Source organism: Xyrauchen texanus, chromosome 14 (genome assembly GCF_025860055.1).
Source record: "Xyrauchen texanus isolate HMW12.3.18 chromosome 14, RBS_HiC_50CHRs, whole genome shotgun sequence".
Classification (NCBI taxonomy): domain Eukaryota; kingdom Metazoa; phylum Chordata; class Actinopteri; order Cypriniformes; family Catostomidae; genus Xyrauchen; species Xyrauchen texanus.
In genome coordinates, this window is record NC_068289.1 from 29,141,072 (window position 1) to 29,159,386 (window position 18,315).

Genomic DNA, 18,315 nt, shown 5'->3' on the forward strand with positions numbered 1-18,315 from the left:
GAAAAAAATGGCAGCTCTAAAAAAAGTAAAAACTAAACATCTAAATATACAAAAATAATGTAAAACTAAACTGAAACAAGAAAAAGTAAAACAAGACTAAAACACGAATTAGTAATGAAAACTAAACTAAACTGAAATGACTATTTTATACACAAATTTAATTAAAAATTTTAAACAAACAAATCTATTGCTATTGATCCCTGGTCAACCAGGCCCATGGCAGATGCAATGATGTACAGTATCCATACTGCACAAATATATATTAAATTGAATCGAGATTTGAGAGATTTCATTACACCTTTATATAAATATTTTATTCAATATGTTGTATCTGTGTATACAACAAACACAAACTGTACAGTGCAGACAAACTCTTTGCATATATGTATGTAAATTGACATACCAACAGTCCATGATACACATTGCCTACAACATGCAGTTCTTAATTGCCACCCTCTTCCCATGCAACAGATGAATTAACTGTCAAATGAACATTTAAAACCAATCAACAGACAATGAATACCTTTCTTCACCACTGGAAATAAAATACGAAACGAAAAATCCACAGAAATGACCAATTGTTCATCGATTGTTCCTCATATCGATTTAACGATGTCACACACAACCTGAATGGAACAAAACAAACACGTTTGACATTTGAAAGAGAAAAAAAAAAAAACTTACTAAAAAATGCACACTTACTCACCAGTCACTTACAAAAATAAATTCAACCTTCATAAAACCAGTTAACTGGTTTGCAGGGCAGCTGTAGCCCAGCATGTAGAGTTCATTGGAGTGATTTGTGATTTGTGTGGAAGTGGGACACCAGCCTCGAACTGATTTCAAATACAGTATGAAGCTACTTTTTTCCTGTATAGTACTACATCTCATTCTAGCAATAAAATTCAACTTTGTACAGACAGATATTTAAGTCTAACTAATGTGCTTGAACATTACCTAATATGAAAACTAGCTCATAATCCCAATAAATAAAAATATAGGTCTTCAAATGAAGTGTACAATATATTTGTATTTAGCAGCATTGCCTTAGTTTACTTCATAACATTCTATTAATCCAATCTATGAAAACTGTTAAAAGCAAGACAGGCTTCATGTCAACTCGGCTGATAATTGACTAATTGGTAATAAAATGCTAAATGTTGTGAGTAGATGACGATTTCAAACGCAAAGTGCAATGGTCTTAATCCAGAGTATGAGAGAGCCTTATATAATCATGCTTATTCTCTTCATCCCAACATTTCTTAAGCTAGTTTTAGACATTTCTACCCATCCCACACTTTGGTCCATAAGAAAAAGCATGCAGGTGATTAGTAATAGATACACTTGGTCTTTTACTAAATTAACAATATAAGTCAAGGTCATCTGATGGAACCTCTTCAAGTTTTGAAAAGTGAAAAATTCGACAAGAGAGACAATTGTTCTTTTGTGATTCCTCTGCCAAGGTGAACCCTTGTCACAGTGAGAAAAATAAGCTGAAGAGGACCACCACAGAGTTATTGAAAATGTTCAGCTGGATTCCTTGTGTTTACGGACTTTGGTTAATTTCAAGATCAACCTTTGCGGGTTGAAGCTTGGACAGATAGAGGGTTTATGGGTAAAGTTGCTACTGAATTTGTGTGTTACTGGTGGTGTCTGGGGTATGAAGCACCTTTAACCCAGCACAGACTGGGTACATGTTTTTGCATGCTGGGTTAGAGGTCATCACTGGGAAACGATGAGCAGTACAGGACTCTGCATGCTGAGCTAGGAAAAACCCCTCTCGTTTCAGAATCGTTATGTCTGGTAGTTAAAAAATCTCTATTTTTAATTTTTTTGGTAATATATTTATACATTGAAAACATTGTTACATAAGCCATCTCTTGCAATGCATCAGTGCTGCAAGAATAGAACATAATACTAACCTTGCCCATGCCTTTGCTGAACAAAATGGGTGTGCAGCCAATAGTAATGGTGCCTACTTACAATGAGCCATTTCACCACACTTCAAGTAAACAATTTCTCAACGGCTGCTGCTCGAGTCACATTTAATATGCTCACAAGATCTAGCCCACAGTTCAGAGGAGTCAGCATGTCAAAGAGGGGCCTTGACCAGAGGCCTACAAGGCCTATAGATTTTCATAGAGCCCACGCTCTAAATTAAGAGCAAAGAAAAGAATTCAGCTATTTACTGGGGTTGAAACCGATCTACACCGTACTAGTTGGAACTAGATAGTGATATGTAGTGTATACACCTCCCTGGCACATGCCAGCTTATTGTATTGAATGCCGTGGCCATGGCCAATGTACTCACTGGCATTAGCTTTGAAAGTATATGTGTGTCATTCTAGACAATGAGAATGAGACGACATGAGCACTGATCCTTGGATAATGAGTTTAGGTGACTGCCCTGTTAATCCTCTTGAATTATTCCCTGCATACAGGCAACCAGTGACGTCTCATGATAACACACATCATTAAATTTAGCTTGAAATCCATTACTGTATTTGTATGACTGCACATGAGAATGCACATTTGAAAATCACACATCATCAAGTTTCGTAATTAACCGACAAAGGGAAAGATTTGGAATTCAAGCTGTGAGGGACACCTAGAAAGAAAGAGACACAGGAGCTTAGCTGATAACAAAACATTTGTGGATTGTGGTCCATATGTGTATATCTTTACAGTATTACCCCACAACATAGCTGGTGTTACTGCATATATAGAAAATAGATCTAAAATGTACAGTCTCTGCTTTAACAGGGCTTAATAAAAGGAATATAACGGGACAATTTTAGCAGGCAAAAGAACCACCACGCAAACGCCTGCGATACACAATTTCATTCTCGTAGATTGTCTCGATTACAGAAAAAAAAGATTGGTTTAATTGTATGTCAAAAGGCATTCCATATTGGTTAGGGCATTCCATGGTGAGAGTTTAGCTGGTTTATCCAGTCGCATCCTCCTACGTGCACAGCTGACAACCCTTCCAGAGCCAGTCCGTCAAAACAGATCGGAACAGTCAGAGGAGTGAAGGGAGAGGGGAGGAGAGAGAGCAAAGGATGCCTGGATCTTATCCACATACATGGAGAGCCTGACAAAAGGAGCACGGCTCTCCAGGGTTGAGCATGGGCCAAGCTGAGATCTGGCTATGTGGTGGGCTTGGCTTCCTTGCTGACAGGTTTGCCTCCATTCATGACAGCTGGATCTTCACTTGTGCTTTTACTGGGCAGCACAGCAGGTTTGGGCACTGTCTCCCCCACGTCATGCAATGATGGCTCTCGGTACATAGCGACTGCAAAAGACATTAGGAGAAAAAGCAGTGTCAGCCAGGAAACCCCATCTGTCTGCTTTCACGCTTATTGGGTAATGGAAATGATTTTCAGGGTATGGCACAACACTGCCCTACAAAGTCAAAACGCAGTTACTACTCCAACACTGAGGGTAGAATTCCCTAAGAATGAATTGCACCCAGTAAAATGCATCCAGTTCACTGAAGTAATTATACAGATGCAAACGTGCCCAGAAAATCTTTACTGAATGCTATTTTCACGCTATAATTACGATCTTGTTTATAAGTGCTATAATGGAGGTTAAAGTAGACCCCTGCAATTTGACACTCTCTGCCGGTGTTCTGACGATTTGTGCTGCCTTGTCGAAAAATGCTACCCAAGCGTGAATCGATAGCAGAGTCTGACGATTTGTGCTGCCTTGTCGAAAAATGCTACCATAGCGCGAATCGATAGCAGAGTCTGACGATTTGTGCTGCCTTGTCGAAAAATGCTACCCAAGCGCGAATCGATCACAGAGAATGTCGATTCATTCTCTAGCTACTGTTTCCATAATGATGTAAATCTCACAATATTAAGACATCGTTATTTCATTTAAAACAGGGTAAGTGTATGGGGAGCATATTTTTATATTTTAAATGAACCAGCAATTATCACATTTGATATAACAAGTAAAAATGACATTATTGTATATTATATGAAATACAATTATAATAAAATTATAAGTTATGAGTACTGTATACTGTACTGTTTTTATTTTTAAAACTGTGTGAAAAGTAAAAATTATCATAAAATATTCATCTTTGACCTGTCAAAGCACACCTTTCCTAACTGAAACTTTCAGTTATTCTTGTTCAGCTGGCTGACCGTACAAATATTCATATGGTAGTTAGCATTTTTTGACACATGAATATTTACCTTATGTTCACTGTCATTAGAAAAAACAATACTACATAATAATGTCTTCAAGATGTAAGGAGTTGCATATTTTGATAGACCAACGTGCCATATCAAATAATGCTCCCAGTGCAAATTCACTTTATTTTACATCACTACTCATTCCATATGCACCTTATGAATATGGAGAGTATGTGGAGATATTTTGTAATTATGCCTTCAAGATGTGAGGAGCAGTATATTCTGTAATAGCATCTTTAAGATGTCAGGAGTTGCATATTTTGATAGACCAACGTGCCCTATCAAATAATGCTCCCAGTTTTTTGAAACTAAATAAATGATGAAAGTACTCTGAATCTGGCAAAACAGTACATTTATTTATTTATTTATTTTAAAGCCTCACGCCATAATAAAAAAAGGATTAAAGATATTGCAATGCTCACCGTCAAGTCTCCACAGCAAGGATGCATAGATTTATGGGCGTGGTAACGCAGAACAAAACTGTGAGTCTGCACATGCGCATAACCAGTAAGTAGCACATATCGATGGGTAGCACAAATCGTCAGAACACCGGGACTGTATAGTATCACTTAACAAGTGTGATCCAGACACCTGAAGCAAATCTGGATTATACCAGGTTATAATGCTCTTCTCCATCATTTGATCACTATTTTATTAATTACACCTGACATGATCAATAGAAAATGTACACAGACAACTCTTTTTATTAAATATTGATGTTTATTGCGCCAGTCAAATAGCATTGAGCTTTGTTAATAAAGCACAATCTATAATTAGCCTTATTTACATAGAAAGCAATGACAATTACTTAATTTCATCATTGATTGCATCTTCTTAAACTATATTACATGTTGTTTGTGAATAAAAAACGAAAAAGAGGCGCAGCTGTTTCATGAATTTGCCCCTCAAATTGAGAGAATTAAAAAAAAAAAAATTATTATAATCTCACTCGGTTTTCTTTGAATAGGTGCATTGCTGAGCCAAACCCAACTGTCACGGGACAGTTCATAGTCTAAAATTCCTGATTTTGGTAATAATATTTTTAGGTACATGTAGTTACTGCATTTTGCCTTTGCAGGGCAGAAGAGACCAACCAGAAATGTTATGTAAATCTGCCAATAATTGTAAAAAAATATAGCAATAAAAGTAATAATAATACATTCTCCAGCAAACTCCCATCTTCATTTGAAACTTAGCTAAAAAGATAACATTCATTAAAGCTGAAGTATGTAATTTCTGCGCCAGTAGCTCCACCAAATGGAATTACAAAATAAATGTTTTTTTCAAAACAGCTTTCTGAATACACCCTCAATCTGTTAGTCCCACCCCAACTCACGCCATTGGTTGAGTCAATGATATTGTCTCTCCTGAGATGGGTCACTCAAAACAAATTTTCAAAACAAAAGAGTAATTTTCATTGCGCCACAGAGACACAATTTTTACAGTTTTCAAGAAACTTAACCTATCAATGCTTATAGTTTACCCTGCAAATTAAGCTGGGATAGGAGAAAGTATTTGAACTTTGGAAAAGTTAAGTACTTCAGCTTTAAGGCAACTCTGACAGAGCTTGTGCAAGTTTGTCAAAGTACAGGCTGCCTGTCAGCAGAGCTGCATCTTTCCTTAGTTGTGATGGGAAGACTGTCTGATCTCTAGGTATACATTTGACTAGTTTCACTGCTTTAATTCTGTTCAATCCTACAACAGAAGTCAGAAGCTTCTTATCAGAGCTGATACACTGCGAGCTGCTGGCTGGTCTGAGATATTAGCTGAGCAATAATGAACATACATCAGGATGAGCGACTGGTCTATAGTGTGGGCATCTGTATACACAAATAGATGTCTGCATCTCACAGACAGAACTGTCCAGTCTGTACCTCACATAGCACAGCTGTAAATTAAACAAGGCACACATTACAAATTACACCTAATTCTGTATAAAAAGCATAAATCTTACAGCAGCCAGACACATTTTACAGTTGGACCATAAAATAGCTGTAAAGAATATTGGGACAGACAGGTTGTCCATCACAATGTTATGCCTTGGACATGCAGTACTATGAAACCATGTTCATTAATTTTCTTAAATTTTTAATGCTGGGTAAAGATATTGATTTTCTGATGCATCGCAATCTTAATTTAAACGATCTCAATATTGATTATTCAATCCCAGTGACGATCTTTCACTCTATGTGGCAACCTTCTATAATGCAAGTAAATCACTCGCATGTGCAACCAAATCTCATGCTATGTGACTAAAAATGTCTATGATTAGCCACTGGCTAGTAAATGTTCAGATTTCACTCTCCTCCAGTGATTGAGTGGAATACTGGAGAATTTATTAGCACAAAGGTCCTTTCACTGCGTGTTGAGAGTAAAAGTTTGGTTTAACTCGTAATGTGTGTCCAAAGTACATATAAATGTAAATGTAAATAGTATAAATTATGCAAATCAATAAAAATGAAACCAATATATACAGTATATGCTAAATAATATATGCAATTTTAAGACATTAATTGATGGAATAGACTAAATTTGAAGGACGTTAATTTTAGCTTTATTTCAAAAGCTTAAATGTGACCAATTTGATGAAAACTAATGATAAAATATAATTTGTAAAATTAATATTTTCAAATTGTACCTAGAAGGGTTGCCTAAAACGATGCTTTATAATTAAGGGCATTGGCTGATAAAGAATTTATTTTCTATGCAAAATGGACATTGTAACAGAAATGTACCCATATGAGTTGATATCAAATCGAATCGAGATTGGAATCTAATTGAAAGCTTGTGAATTGGAATCTAATAGAATCAGAAAATCTCTATCAATACCCAGCCCAATGGGAATATAAAGACAAATGTTTCTATCTGGAACCTGAGCTCATTGTAAGGATGTATGAAAAGTCCGGATTATCACAATCATTTGCTTTCCTAAAACTGAAACCCTAGATGTTATACTTCAGTTCCTGTGACCCATGATTTTAAACTCTGCACAGATGCCCCTCTAACACATTTTTTTCTAAAAATTAATATTTTAATTAAACATCAAAAAATGTATCATCTTAATAGGATAGTTTAAATCAATAACTATCAGTTCATCCCACATAGGGATGTCTGGGAATAAAGTGCATGGAATAACTTGGAATAAGTCACAAGTGTTGACTTTTTATGGTACTTTTAAAGTATAGTACGATAAAGAAAAATCATACAGGGTCTTGAAATTTATTTTTGGGTGAACTACTCCTTCAACCAGGTTTTCTAATAGCACAACTAATAACCCTGACATTACCTCATTGACTTGTTCTCTCCTTTGCTAATTACAGTTTTTCTTAACCGATTTACACATTTCATTTAATAATTAATTAAACATTGGACCAATACATTAGAGATTAGAGACTGCTCATTCCAAGTTTTTTACTGCGCCCAAATAAAATCTTACTGAAAGCTAATTTTTTGAGATATCAACCTAAAATTTGGAACACAACTTGTCCATAGGTATATATGACAAAGCATTCTTGAAATACAACCATTTAAGTTTGGATAGTGATTTTCATGTCTATGCGAAAAAAGGGGGAGGGGTGACAGTTAAAGGGTTAAGGGTTAAGGGACACCAAACTGCTCAAGATGCTCAGTCAACGAACTCGACTTGGATTACTACTTTTTAATTCTGAGATAATATAGACAGAGTATACCAAAAAAAGATAACCAGCTGTAAAATCTGACGTGAACACCTGCAAGAAGGAAATATGGCTCAAACACGTATGGATTGTTGTGGATACAGCAGATGACGTGCATTGCTATGGATTATATCTTCTATGGATTATATCGGATTGCATGGAAAGGTAGGATGCCTCTGTATTTAATATTTGGTTTTCAGCATCTGATGTGAGGCGAGTGTCAGCGTCAACGTTAGAGCTAATTTATGTGACACAGATTAAATTTAGCAAGCTCCGGGCTGTCACTGACATTGACAGATCTGAACCATCGCCCTATCACATCGCTATCACAGAGTAATAATACAAACAAGCAGTCGGCAGTCTACACTTTATTTCAAAGATGTGTCGTGTGTATGTTACGCGGTTTGGTGACAATAAAAGAGCGGTAATCTTTGACAGTATGACAAAGCCAGAGTAGTAACATCACAGCGGCACCGTAACATCTCTCTTGATGCCAGGCGAAACAAAGTCAGAACACTTTAACTCAACTTAAGCGTGCCGGAACAAAGGCTAAGAGCCGCGTTCTGCTGTGGTTTCTCGTATGGTTTTGGATGTTACGGTTGTCATAGCCCTTTAATTTCTCGTTAAAACAATCAAATTGACTCATGATATTTATACACATGATAAAGGAGGTCTTGAATACCCCTGTAAACTGGTTTGGTTGGAGTGATGGAGGAGTCAGGAGACAATGAGGTAGGTTCAATGTTAGTACTTTTAATGTTGTACTTGTTACACACACGACGGTAACCGTCGTTACAATTATATTTCTCTTTCCGACAGGGCACAGGTTTCCACTCTGGCTGTCGGACTTCACGCACTCACTCTCCCTCTCTCGACATTTGGCGTCCCTTAAATGTCTCTCTCCATATCACTATAACAAGACACAGGTGTTAGAGGTAATTACAAACCAGGTGACAAGCCTTACCGCTCTCTCTCTCTCTCCCGCAGACCGACACATGACCACGCCCCCCATGCCACATGCCCCCACCACTGACTCAGGCCGGGGCAACATCCGGCCTGCCCACTCCCTCCCCATTTCTGGAGAGAAAGTCAGCCACAACCATCTGCGCCCCCGGCCTGTGGACCACCTTGAACTTAAAGGGCTGGAGAGCCAGATACCAACGGGTGATCCACGCGTTAGTATCCTTCATGCGGTGGAGCCACTGCAGAGGGGAGTGATCGGAACAGAGGGCGAAGGCCCGCCCCAGCAGGTAGTAGCGGAGCGTCATAACCGCCCACTTAATCGCAAGACACTCCTTTTCGATGGTGCTATATTTTGTCTCCCTGAAGGTGAGCTTGCGACTAATAAACAGTACCGGTCGTTCCTCCCCTCCGACCACCTGCGAGAGCACTGCGCCCAGCCCCCTGTCAGATGCATCAGTCTGCAAAATAAAGGGGAGAGAGAAATCAGGTGCATGTAAAAGCGGATTTTACCTTAAGGAAGGCCTGTTGGCACGACTCTGTCCACTGGACCGATCGGGAGCCCCCTTTTTAGTAAGGTCAGTCAGCGGGCTGGTGACATCAGAATAACTAGGCACAAACCTTCGGTAGTAGCCAGCCAGCCCCAAAAACTGCCTTACCCCCTTTTTGGTCTTGGGTGCCGGGCAGGCTGCGATCGCTGCGGTTTTGTCAACCTGTGGACGCACCTGCCCGTGACCCAAGTGGAACCCCAGATACCGAACTTCCACACGTCCAATTGCACACTTCCTCGGGTTTGCCGTGAGTCCCGCCCGCCTCAGCGCTCTCAGGACAGCCCTCAGATGTTGCATATGCCGCCGCCAGTCATTACTGTAAATTATAATGTCATCTAGATATGCGGCGGCATATGCCGTGTGCAGTCTGAGGATCTTATCCATAAGGCGCTGAAACGTGGCCGGGGCCCCAAACAAGCCGAACGGAAGTGTTACAAATTGGTGTAATCCAAACGGTGTTGAAAAAGCGTTTTTTTTCCCTGGACATTGGAGTTAAAGGGATCTGCCAATACCCCTTCGTTAAGTCCAGTGTCGAGTAAAATTGAGCCGCGCCCAACCGATCGAGTAACTCGTCAATACGCGGCATTGGATGTGCGTCAAATTTGGACACCGCGTTCACTTTCCGTTAGTCAACACAGAAGCGGACCGAGCCATCGCTCTTCGGTACCAGGACTACCGGGCTGGCCCAATCACTGTGCGACTCTTGTATTACCCCCATTTCGAGCATTGCCTCTAATTCCTCCCTAACGACCTTTTTCTTGTGCTCCAGGAGGCGATAGGGCCGGCTACGAACCACCATGCCCGGGGTGGTCTCGATATGGTGTTCTATGAGGTTCGTGCGACCGGGCAGGAGAAAAAACACATCTGCGAACTCCGCTTGCAGCCTCGCAACATCGCAACATCTGTCAGCTGCGACAGCAAGAGGTGGTCTCCGCAAGGGACCGGGGTAAATGAATTTGCTTTGAGCGATATCTCTGGTCCGAGCTCCGCCTTCTCCGGAACCGCCGTCGCCAAGGCTACAGGTACCGCCTCCCTCCATGGTTTGAGGAGGTTGAGGTGGTACGTTTGACGTGCCCCTCTCCTATCCGTTCACTTAACCTCATAATCGAGATCTCCAACTCGTTGCGTGACCTCAAAGGGTCCTTGCCACTTGGCGAGTAATTTGGAGCTCGAGGTGGGCAGTAACACAAGTACTTTGTCTCCCTGTGAAAATTCCCTTAGCCGAGTGCCCCTGTCGTACAGTCGGCGTTGGCGTTCTTGCGCTTGGAGCAAATTCTCCTGTGTTACCCGTCCCAAAGTGTGGAGTTTTGCTCGAAGGTCAAGAACGTATTGAATTTGGTTTTTGCTATCCGAAGGTCCCTCCTCCCAAGCTTCCCGTATGACGTCAAGCACGCCCCGTGGCCGGCGCCCATACAGTAGTTCAAACGGAGAAAAGCCGGTAGAGGCTTGTGGGACCTCTCGTACTGCAAACAGCAGGGGTTCGAGCCACTTATCCCAGTTTTTAGCATCTTCGGTATGCGAACTTACGAATCATGTTTTTCAAGGTCTTATTAAATCGTTCCACCAGTCCATCGGTCTGCGGGTGGTAGACGCTGGTACGAATCGACTTAATGCCTAATAATTCATATAGTTTGCGAAGTGTACATGACATGAATGTTGTGCCTTGATCTGTGAGGATTTCCTTTGGAATCCCCACTCGGGAGATAATTCTGAAGAGTGCCTCCGCAACACTGCGTGCTGAGATGTTGCGTAGAGGCACTGCTTCCGGATATCGCGTTGCATAGTCCACCAGAACTAACACAAAGCGATGCCCGCGTGCAGTCTTTTCTAATGGCCCAACGAGATCCATTCCAATTCTGTCGAAGGGGATCTCGATCAACGGTAGCGGGCCCAATGGCACATTTGGGGTGGCCGGTGGGTTCACCAACTGACATTCCCGGCACGCCGCACACCACTTGCGAACGTCCCCGTGAATGCCCGGCCAAAAGAAACGGGCCATTATACGTTTCAAAGACTTTTCGTGACCTAAGTGGCCGGCCATTGGATTATAGTGAGCCGCCTGGAAGAGTGTTTCCCGACGGCTCTTCGGTACTAACAGCTGTGTTGTAACCTCTTTGGTTTGAGTGTCCTGCGTCACTCGATACAACCGCTCTTTGATAATAGCAAAGTACGGGTATGTGAGCGCAACACCAGGCTGGAGCTGTTGACCATCAATTACTTTCACTTGGTCGAAGGCGTGCCTAAGGGACTCGTCACGCGACTGCTCCAGAGGGAAGTCCCCCTCAGGGAAGCCCCTGAGGGCGGAAACACCCTGGTCTGCGTCATCTTGACGCGGAGCCGACGTTGACGGGCCCGGCACCGCCTCCCCAGCCATAGTATCACACGCCACACCCCGCGCCACCACTCTGCAGGACCCATCCACACACATTACCCTCAGTAAATTTTTAAAGCCGGGCCAATTGGTTCCCAAGATTAGTGGATGGGTGAGGCGGGAATTAACCGCAGCCTCGATTCTATGCCTTTTTCCCCTGAATCGTATCTCAACGGTAACCACTGGATATTTGTGAATATCCCCATGCACACACCTCACCCTCACCAATTTATTTTTATCCAATGCCCCGCCTTGCACCAAGCGTTGATGGATCAAGGTTTGAGAACAACCTGTATCCACCAAAGCTTGATGTGTATCCCCCTTCACCCTTACCGGTATGCGATACATCCCTGCCCAATCGGGGGCAGCCTGTGGAGCGTCGGGGATCCGAACCAGTGTCCCCACCTCCATCACTGGACACCGCTCCTGGCTATGTCCGGCTTCCCCGCAGCTCCAACAGACCGGCCCAGGTCTTCCTTCCGCACTCGTGGGGCAGGCTCGCCAACCTGGGTAGAATACCAGAGAGAGACGGGGGTTTGAAGGGGCAGAAAAAGGGAAGGGTCCTCTGGACCGGGGTCGGGGTCTGGGTGGGCCTTCCCACCTACGAGGAGCCGGAACTGGGCAGGAGTGAGGGGAACGGGGAGAAGGGGAGGGAACAGCAGGCACAGGGGGTGGAGAGAGAGAGAGAGAGAGAGAGAGAGGATACTGCCTCGCCGTCTCCTGGGAACGCTGCCATGTAGTCCTCTGCCAGCTGGACGGCTCCATCCAACGACGCCGGGCGGTGGCACTGGACCCACTCCGAGATGCCTCGGGGAAGCTGAGAGACGAACTGCTCCAGTACAACCATGTCGACCACTTCCACGACGTCGCGGGTTCCCCCCACCAGTAGCCATTTCCGGCAGGCGTCACGGAGCTGTTGCGCAAACGCGAACGGGCGGCCGTCCTTCCCGAAGCTTAATGAGCGGAATAACTGTCGACTCTGCTCCGGGGTGCGACCGACCCGTTGCTGGATGGCTTTCTTCAAGTGACTATAGTCCAGGAGGCTTGCGGCGGGAAGTTGTTGTGCCGCCAGCTGCGCCTCCCCGGAAAGTAGGGGCAATAGGCGGGCCGCCCACTGCTCAGGAGGCCACCACCATACCTCCGCCGTTTTCTCGAACAGGTCGCAGAAGGCCTCCGGATCATCGCTTGGCTCCATTTTCGCGAGGGCAAGCGGTAGGGTGGGAACCGAGGAGGATGCAGCACCAGCCCCCTCTCCGGCGATCAGGCTCCGCAGCGTTTGCCGGTCCTCGGCTTGTGCCTGGAGCAAGGCTTGGAAGCGTTGTTCTTGCTCCTGGCGAACCTCCAAGAGGGCATGGTGTTGTGTCTGCTGGATGCTGGTGAGGGCGTTGATGACTTCAGCCAGCGGTGAAGACTCCATAGCGGCACTCTCCTCCAAACCCGGGTTCTCGGCACCACTGTAAACTGGTTTGGTTGGAGTGATGGAGGAGTCAGGAGACAATGAGGTAGGTTCAATGTTAGTACTTTTAATGTTGTACTTGTTACACACACGACGGTAACCGTCGTTACAATTATATTTCTCTTTCCGACAGGGCACAGGTTTCCACTCTGGCTGTCGGACTTCACGCACTCACTCTCCCTCTCTCGACATTTGGCGTCCCTTAAATGTCTCTCTCCGTATCACTATAACAAGACACAGGTGTTAGAGGTAATTACAAACCAGGTGACAAGCCTTACCGCTCTCTCTCTCTCCCACAGACCGACACATGACCACGCCCCCCATGCCACAACCCCAAAAATGACATTAACTCATTTTTGACTAAACATGATGTTACGGCGTTTTGCCTTTGTAGGGCAGAATTGATAAAATTGCACTTCCTGTGCTGTGTGTTAAACTAACCACGCAAATATATATATCATGGTATTTGATAGCATGTGTATTTCAGAATATGGGTTTATTTTAGGATTCTTTGGTAACTGTTTTGAAAGCTTAAACATTACATTTGAGAAATGTTTGTGTAGTTTTTTTGAGAAGATGATGCATGTAATATGTATTGCAAATCAATTACATTTTTGTGTGAAAAAAGTGTTCAATGTTTTGATCTTTAACCTTTGTTCTGAGAAATTTCAAATCAGTTGAGAAAACTAAAAGATCATCAAGCAAAAGCATATCTCTCTGGGATGAGTGAACCTCATTACAATTCTGCTAGTGTCACAGTGATCTGGATGTTAACCTTTCTCAGGAGGTTTGTAGAGAAGGTAATACCTTCTAATGGCTTGGGCAGGAAGTGAGCAGCTGGTTTCGTTTTCTTCACCCGGTTCCCTTTCATGGCCTGACCATCTTTATTCAAGCCCAGGAACCATGCTCTTCCCGATTCCTGCTGCCTATACAGCATGGATGAGTAGATCACATAGTAGTTTTCAAACACAGACTCTTTAAACTTGCATTCCGGCGTAAACAGTTCCTGCAAGAAACAGAGACAAAAGAGAAGAAGACACCATCACACTAGATTTTTGGGATCTTTTTTTTTACACAATATCCCACCTGAAATGTTAAGTAATTTTACTATTCAATAAATAAATTAATTTCACATGTTTGCATGTTGTTATTACAAATAATTAAACAACTCATTTAATAATTCACTAGCCCCTTTCACACACTGATAGTATTTCTAGGTTTCTAGGAGTCATAAGATTACTGGTTTCAGCTCGTACGAGGTCAGGATGCACTGGCATAATAAAGTTCTTACAGAGATGACATAATTACTCTGTGCCGTAACAACAGTGAATTGGAAATGTCAACAAATTGGTCAGACAGTGAAACTAGAGTGGTTCTCTTCATCCGAGTGGATGAATAAATTTTCCTACAGCTAAAAGAAACAGTAAGCGATTCCGTTACGTTCAATAAAATCACCAGCCTCCTTCGGGAACATGCAGATATACGTACACAATACTGTGCTTTTCAGCCACAGATAGCATTTCCACTTTCGGATGCTAGCGACGGCATTTTGTTCTTTGTAGTTTCTGTAAAACATTTGCTAAACACGGTTTATTAACTTGTTAATGGATATTATTAAATAAAAGTGAATGAGTATCACTGACTAAACCTCCCTGCCCTGCATGACGTAACACACACCTGCATCTCGATGAAATGAATGAAGATTTCCGCTTGAGTTTCCAAGTTAGATATCTGATATAAAGTGTCATTCCGTTGCACTTTCCTCAGTTGAGTTGAATCGTAGCAACAGCAATACAGAGCATCGCGGCTTTCCTCAAAAGAGCGAACATTTGGATGGACACACACACTTACACATACACACCAGGCACGTGTGGCAGTGTACAGCAGACGAGTGTTTCAAACAGTTAGACAGAGTGCAGTTAAATGGAACACAATGCAGCATCTTCAAAACTGAACTTCAACTTAACATGCATACTCGTGTAATTAGTCATCCCCAGTCACTACGCCACCATGAGGACCTAGAGTGCATTGGGAATTGGGCATTACAAAGTCCAAAATAAAAAAGAAATATCATTCACCAAAATTACAGAGGTTCAGAATTCAGATACAAAACTATTTCAAACAAGAAGCCTATGTTCCCAGTGCAGCTTTTTAGATGTCATTTCCGAATAGTACTAACAAAATGGAAAAGATGGAAAGTTGCTGCATGTGTGAATAGCACATGTGGTACATTTACCAGTAAAGGGAACCCAACCATTTTCCTGTAATTTACCTTCATATTTGAAAGGGACTATTGTTTCAATCATGTTTCACTTTGGTTTTAATTTAATAATATTTTTTAATTATAAATATATATATATATATATATATATATATATATATATATATATATATATATATATTTATATATATATATATATATTTTAAACCATTTTAGAATATATAGACTTCAGGCAAGAAGATACCATATTTAATTCGACACAAATGAAAACAAGGCTGAAGTACATTTTCAATGTGTCAGAAGAAGGATCGGCATAACAGTACGACATATTGAACAGACTTCATTTGTGTCAAATTAAATATGGTGTCTCCTTTAAGTCTATAAATGGTGTGTTAAAATCTCTGTTGGACTGGACACTAAACCAATGTTCAATGAATCAGTATTACTCTGCATGCTTGGTGATAATGCCTGAGGTCTAATCTGTAGGCAGACACTGCAGCTCTGTCTGCTGATACCTGAATGAGCATGCAGACAAAATAATTGTCTCCCAGACAAAATGTGATATTCGCTCATGACAAATTAATCTCTACATTCACCTTCACTCCAGGTGCAATGCTTAATCTATTATTTTTTCAAATATCCATGTCCAATTGAGCACTCAGAGCATTCCAATCACCTAACTATATTTTCAGTACAACTAAACAAAAAGTAACTTAAAGCAAAATGTGGGCATACACCCACACTTCACTTGGCACCATAAATTTAATGTTTCACTTGCTTTTTGCATTTGAAAAGTAGCAGGAGGAGTAAAACATATCTGTAGGAACTGGATCTAAAATTAATTTAAATCAAAATTTATCAAAGGTGGCTTGAAAGAACATGGATTTATCTGATCATCTACATTATATTTGGACATATAAACACCACACCCATATTTATTATTGAACAATTGAGAGTTGGGCATTTCTAATAGCTTCCACTTATCCAGGAAGGCTTTCTACCACATTCTGGAATATAGCTTCAGGGATTTCCTCTCTTTCAGACACAAGAGCATAAGTAAGGTCAGGCACTGATGCTGGGAGATGGGGCCTGGATCACAGTTGTCATTTCAATTTATATCAAAAGTGTTCTTTGGGGTTCAGGTCTGGGCTTTGTGCAGGTGAGTCAATTTCTTCCAGACAGACTCAGTAAATTATTTCTTTATACAGTAAATGTTGCTTTGTTAGCATGGGTTAGGGTTTTTTACTGAAATGAATGGGCCTAGCAAAACCTTTTAATTAGAAAGGATTGTTTACATGCTTTTGGGCAAGGTGTAAATCCTAAAAAAAACAGATAAGCTCCTGTTTAAAATGTCTTCTATTATGTCTTCTAAACTGTTTTTGTGTTCTTCAGATGTCACATGGTGTTTTAAAGGGTTTCACTTAAAGAATGAAGGTAATTTTAAGCCAGCAGGTTTTTGGTGGTGAGGTTCTGTATATTTTTATTTGAGTCACCCCATATGTTCACAATAATCTGAAATCTGGCCTTGCTGTGCATTTAAGTTACTGTCAGTAATTATGAAGCCTTGAATATGAACCAGGTCAAATTATCTGAGATTCTTTGAGATGTTAAGGAGGTTTATGGAGATGCCATGAAAACAGCATGTCTTAAAATGGGTATAAAATCGTCACCTTTCACACTTGGAATTGGTAACCCATGGTAACCCAGTAGCTCTATGTTACTCAAATTACTGTTACTGCCTTAACTGTTACAATTACTGTTCACTCAAACATAGAAAACAAGGCCATGAAAGTTTCTGCAGCTTTAGTAAGTGCATTAAAATTTGTGGAAAGTAACTCACTGTTACACTGTAGAGCTGCATTCTTTTACACTGTATAACTTTGGCACCACAATTCTGGTGGTTAATAGTTGAGGGAAACCTTTCAAAATGATGTGTGATCCATTTCAAAATGTTAACATTGCTAATCAGGCAAAGTGTTAACAAGGGTTAAAATGGAAACTTAGGTTTAAGCATAGAATTAAATGCCTATATTTTTGTAACGTATAACTAAAAATGTTCCCCATGTATCTGCACCATGGTGCATGATTTTCATTCATCATTGCATTTTAGTGATCAAATTCCCTGGAGGACGTTAATTTAGGCTTTGATGCTGTTTGGGAAAGTCTCACAAAGAACAGGGGCCCTGATAATGACATCATTATTCATCTATTTCATTTCGACTGATTTAAGGATTATAAAATATTACTGTGCTCTGTCTTCTTCTAAATTACTTCATTTAGCCACCAAAAGCCATTCATCTTCTCTGTATGACCCATTATTTGATTCCATCTGTAAACACTGTGTGTATTGCATGACTCTTCAAATTATTGCATTGATTAAAGCTTCCTGGTTTACTCTGTCAATTCAATAACCCTACCACTTCAGAAATCCTTGTAGCACTTCACTATATTGGTAAACAGCACCAAGACTATCATTTGTAAATCCACAAATTCCATTAACACCCATCACAGACTACATAACTTGGGATTAAAGCAATAATTAAAATTGTATCTGAATAAGAAACCAACTTCCAATTTCATAAATATGTGCTTAAATGTCTCTGTTAATTGACAAATTAGGAAGATTTTAGAGTAAAGCACTTCCTGAAGTCTTGCTTGTTAAAATAAAACTGATAATTCAGAGATTTCATTGCTTTTAAAAGGTCAGCTAATTACAAGAAAAACGAATCGGTTACCTAACGTAACCTCGGTTCTCTCTAGAAGAGGGAACGAGTATTGCGTAAGCTAGCTTACGCTACGGGAAAGATTCATCTTTTCTGAGATATTGAAGCCAAAAAATTATCCTTAATTTTGTATCCATTGTCAACGCAGTGC

General features: G+C 41.2%; 1 protein-coding gene across 4 annotated transcripts in view; it reads right to left on the reverse strand.

The window, feature by feature from the left end:
• Window positions 1-300: 300 nt before the first annotated feature.
• The window catches only part of LOC127655324 (fibroblast growth factor 14-like), a 236,158-nt gene continuing 218,143 nt past the window's right edge, over window positions 301-18,315 (reverse strand). For all 4 annotated transcript variants that reach the window (XM_052143076.1, XM_052143072.1, XM_052143075.1 and 1 more), the window contains exons 4-5: window positions 14,028-14,226; window positions 301-3,295 (exon numbers count right to left, since the gene is read on the reverse strand). In XM_052143076.1, the coding sequence (XP_051999036.1) occupies window positions 3,150-3,295; window positions 14,028-14,226 (345 nt within the window). In that variant the 3' untranslated portion in view covers window positions 301-3,149. The remainder of the gene's footprint in view (window positions 3,296-14,027; window positions 14,227-18,315) is intronic.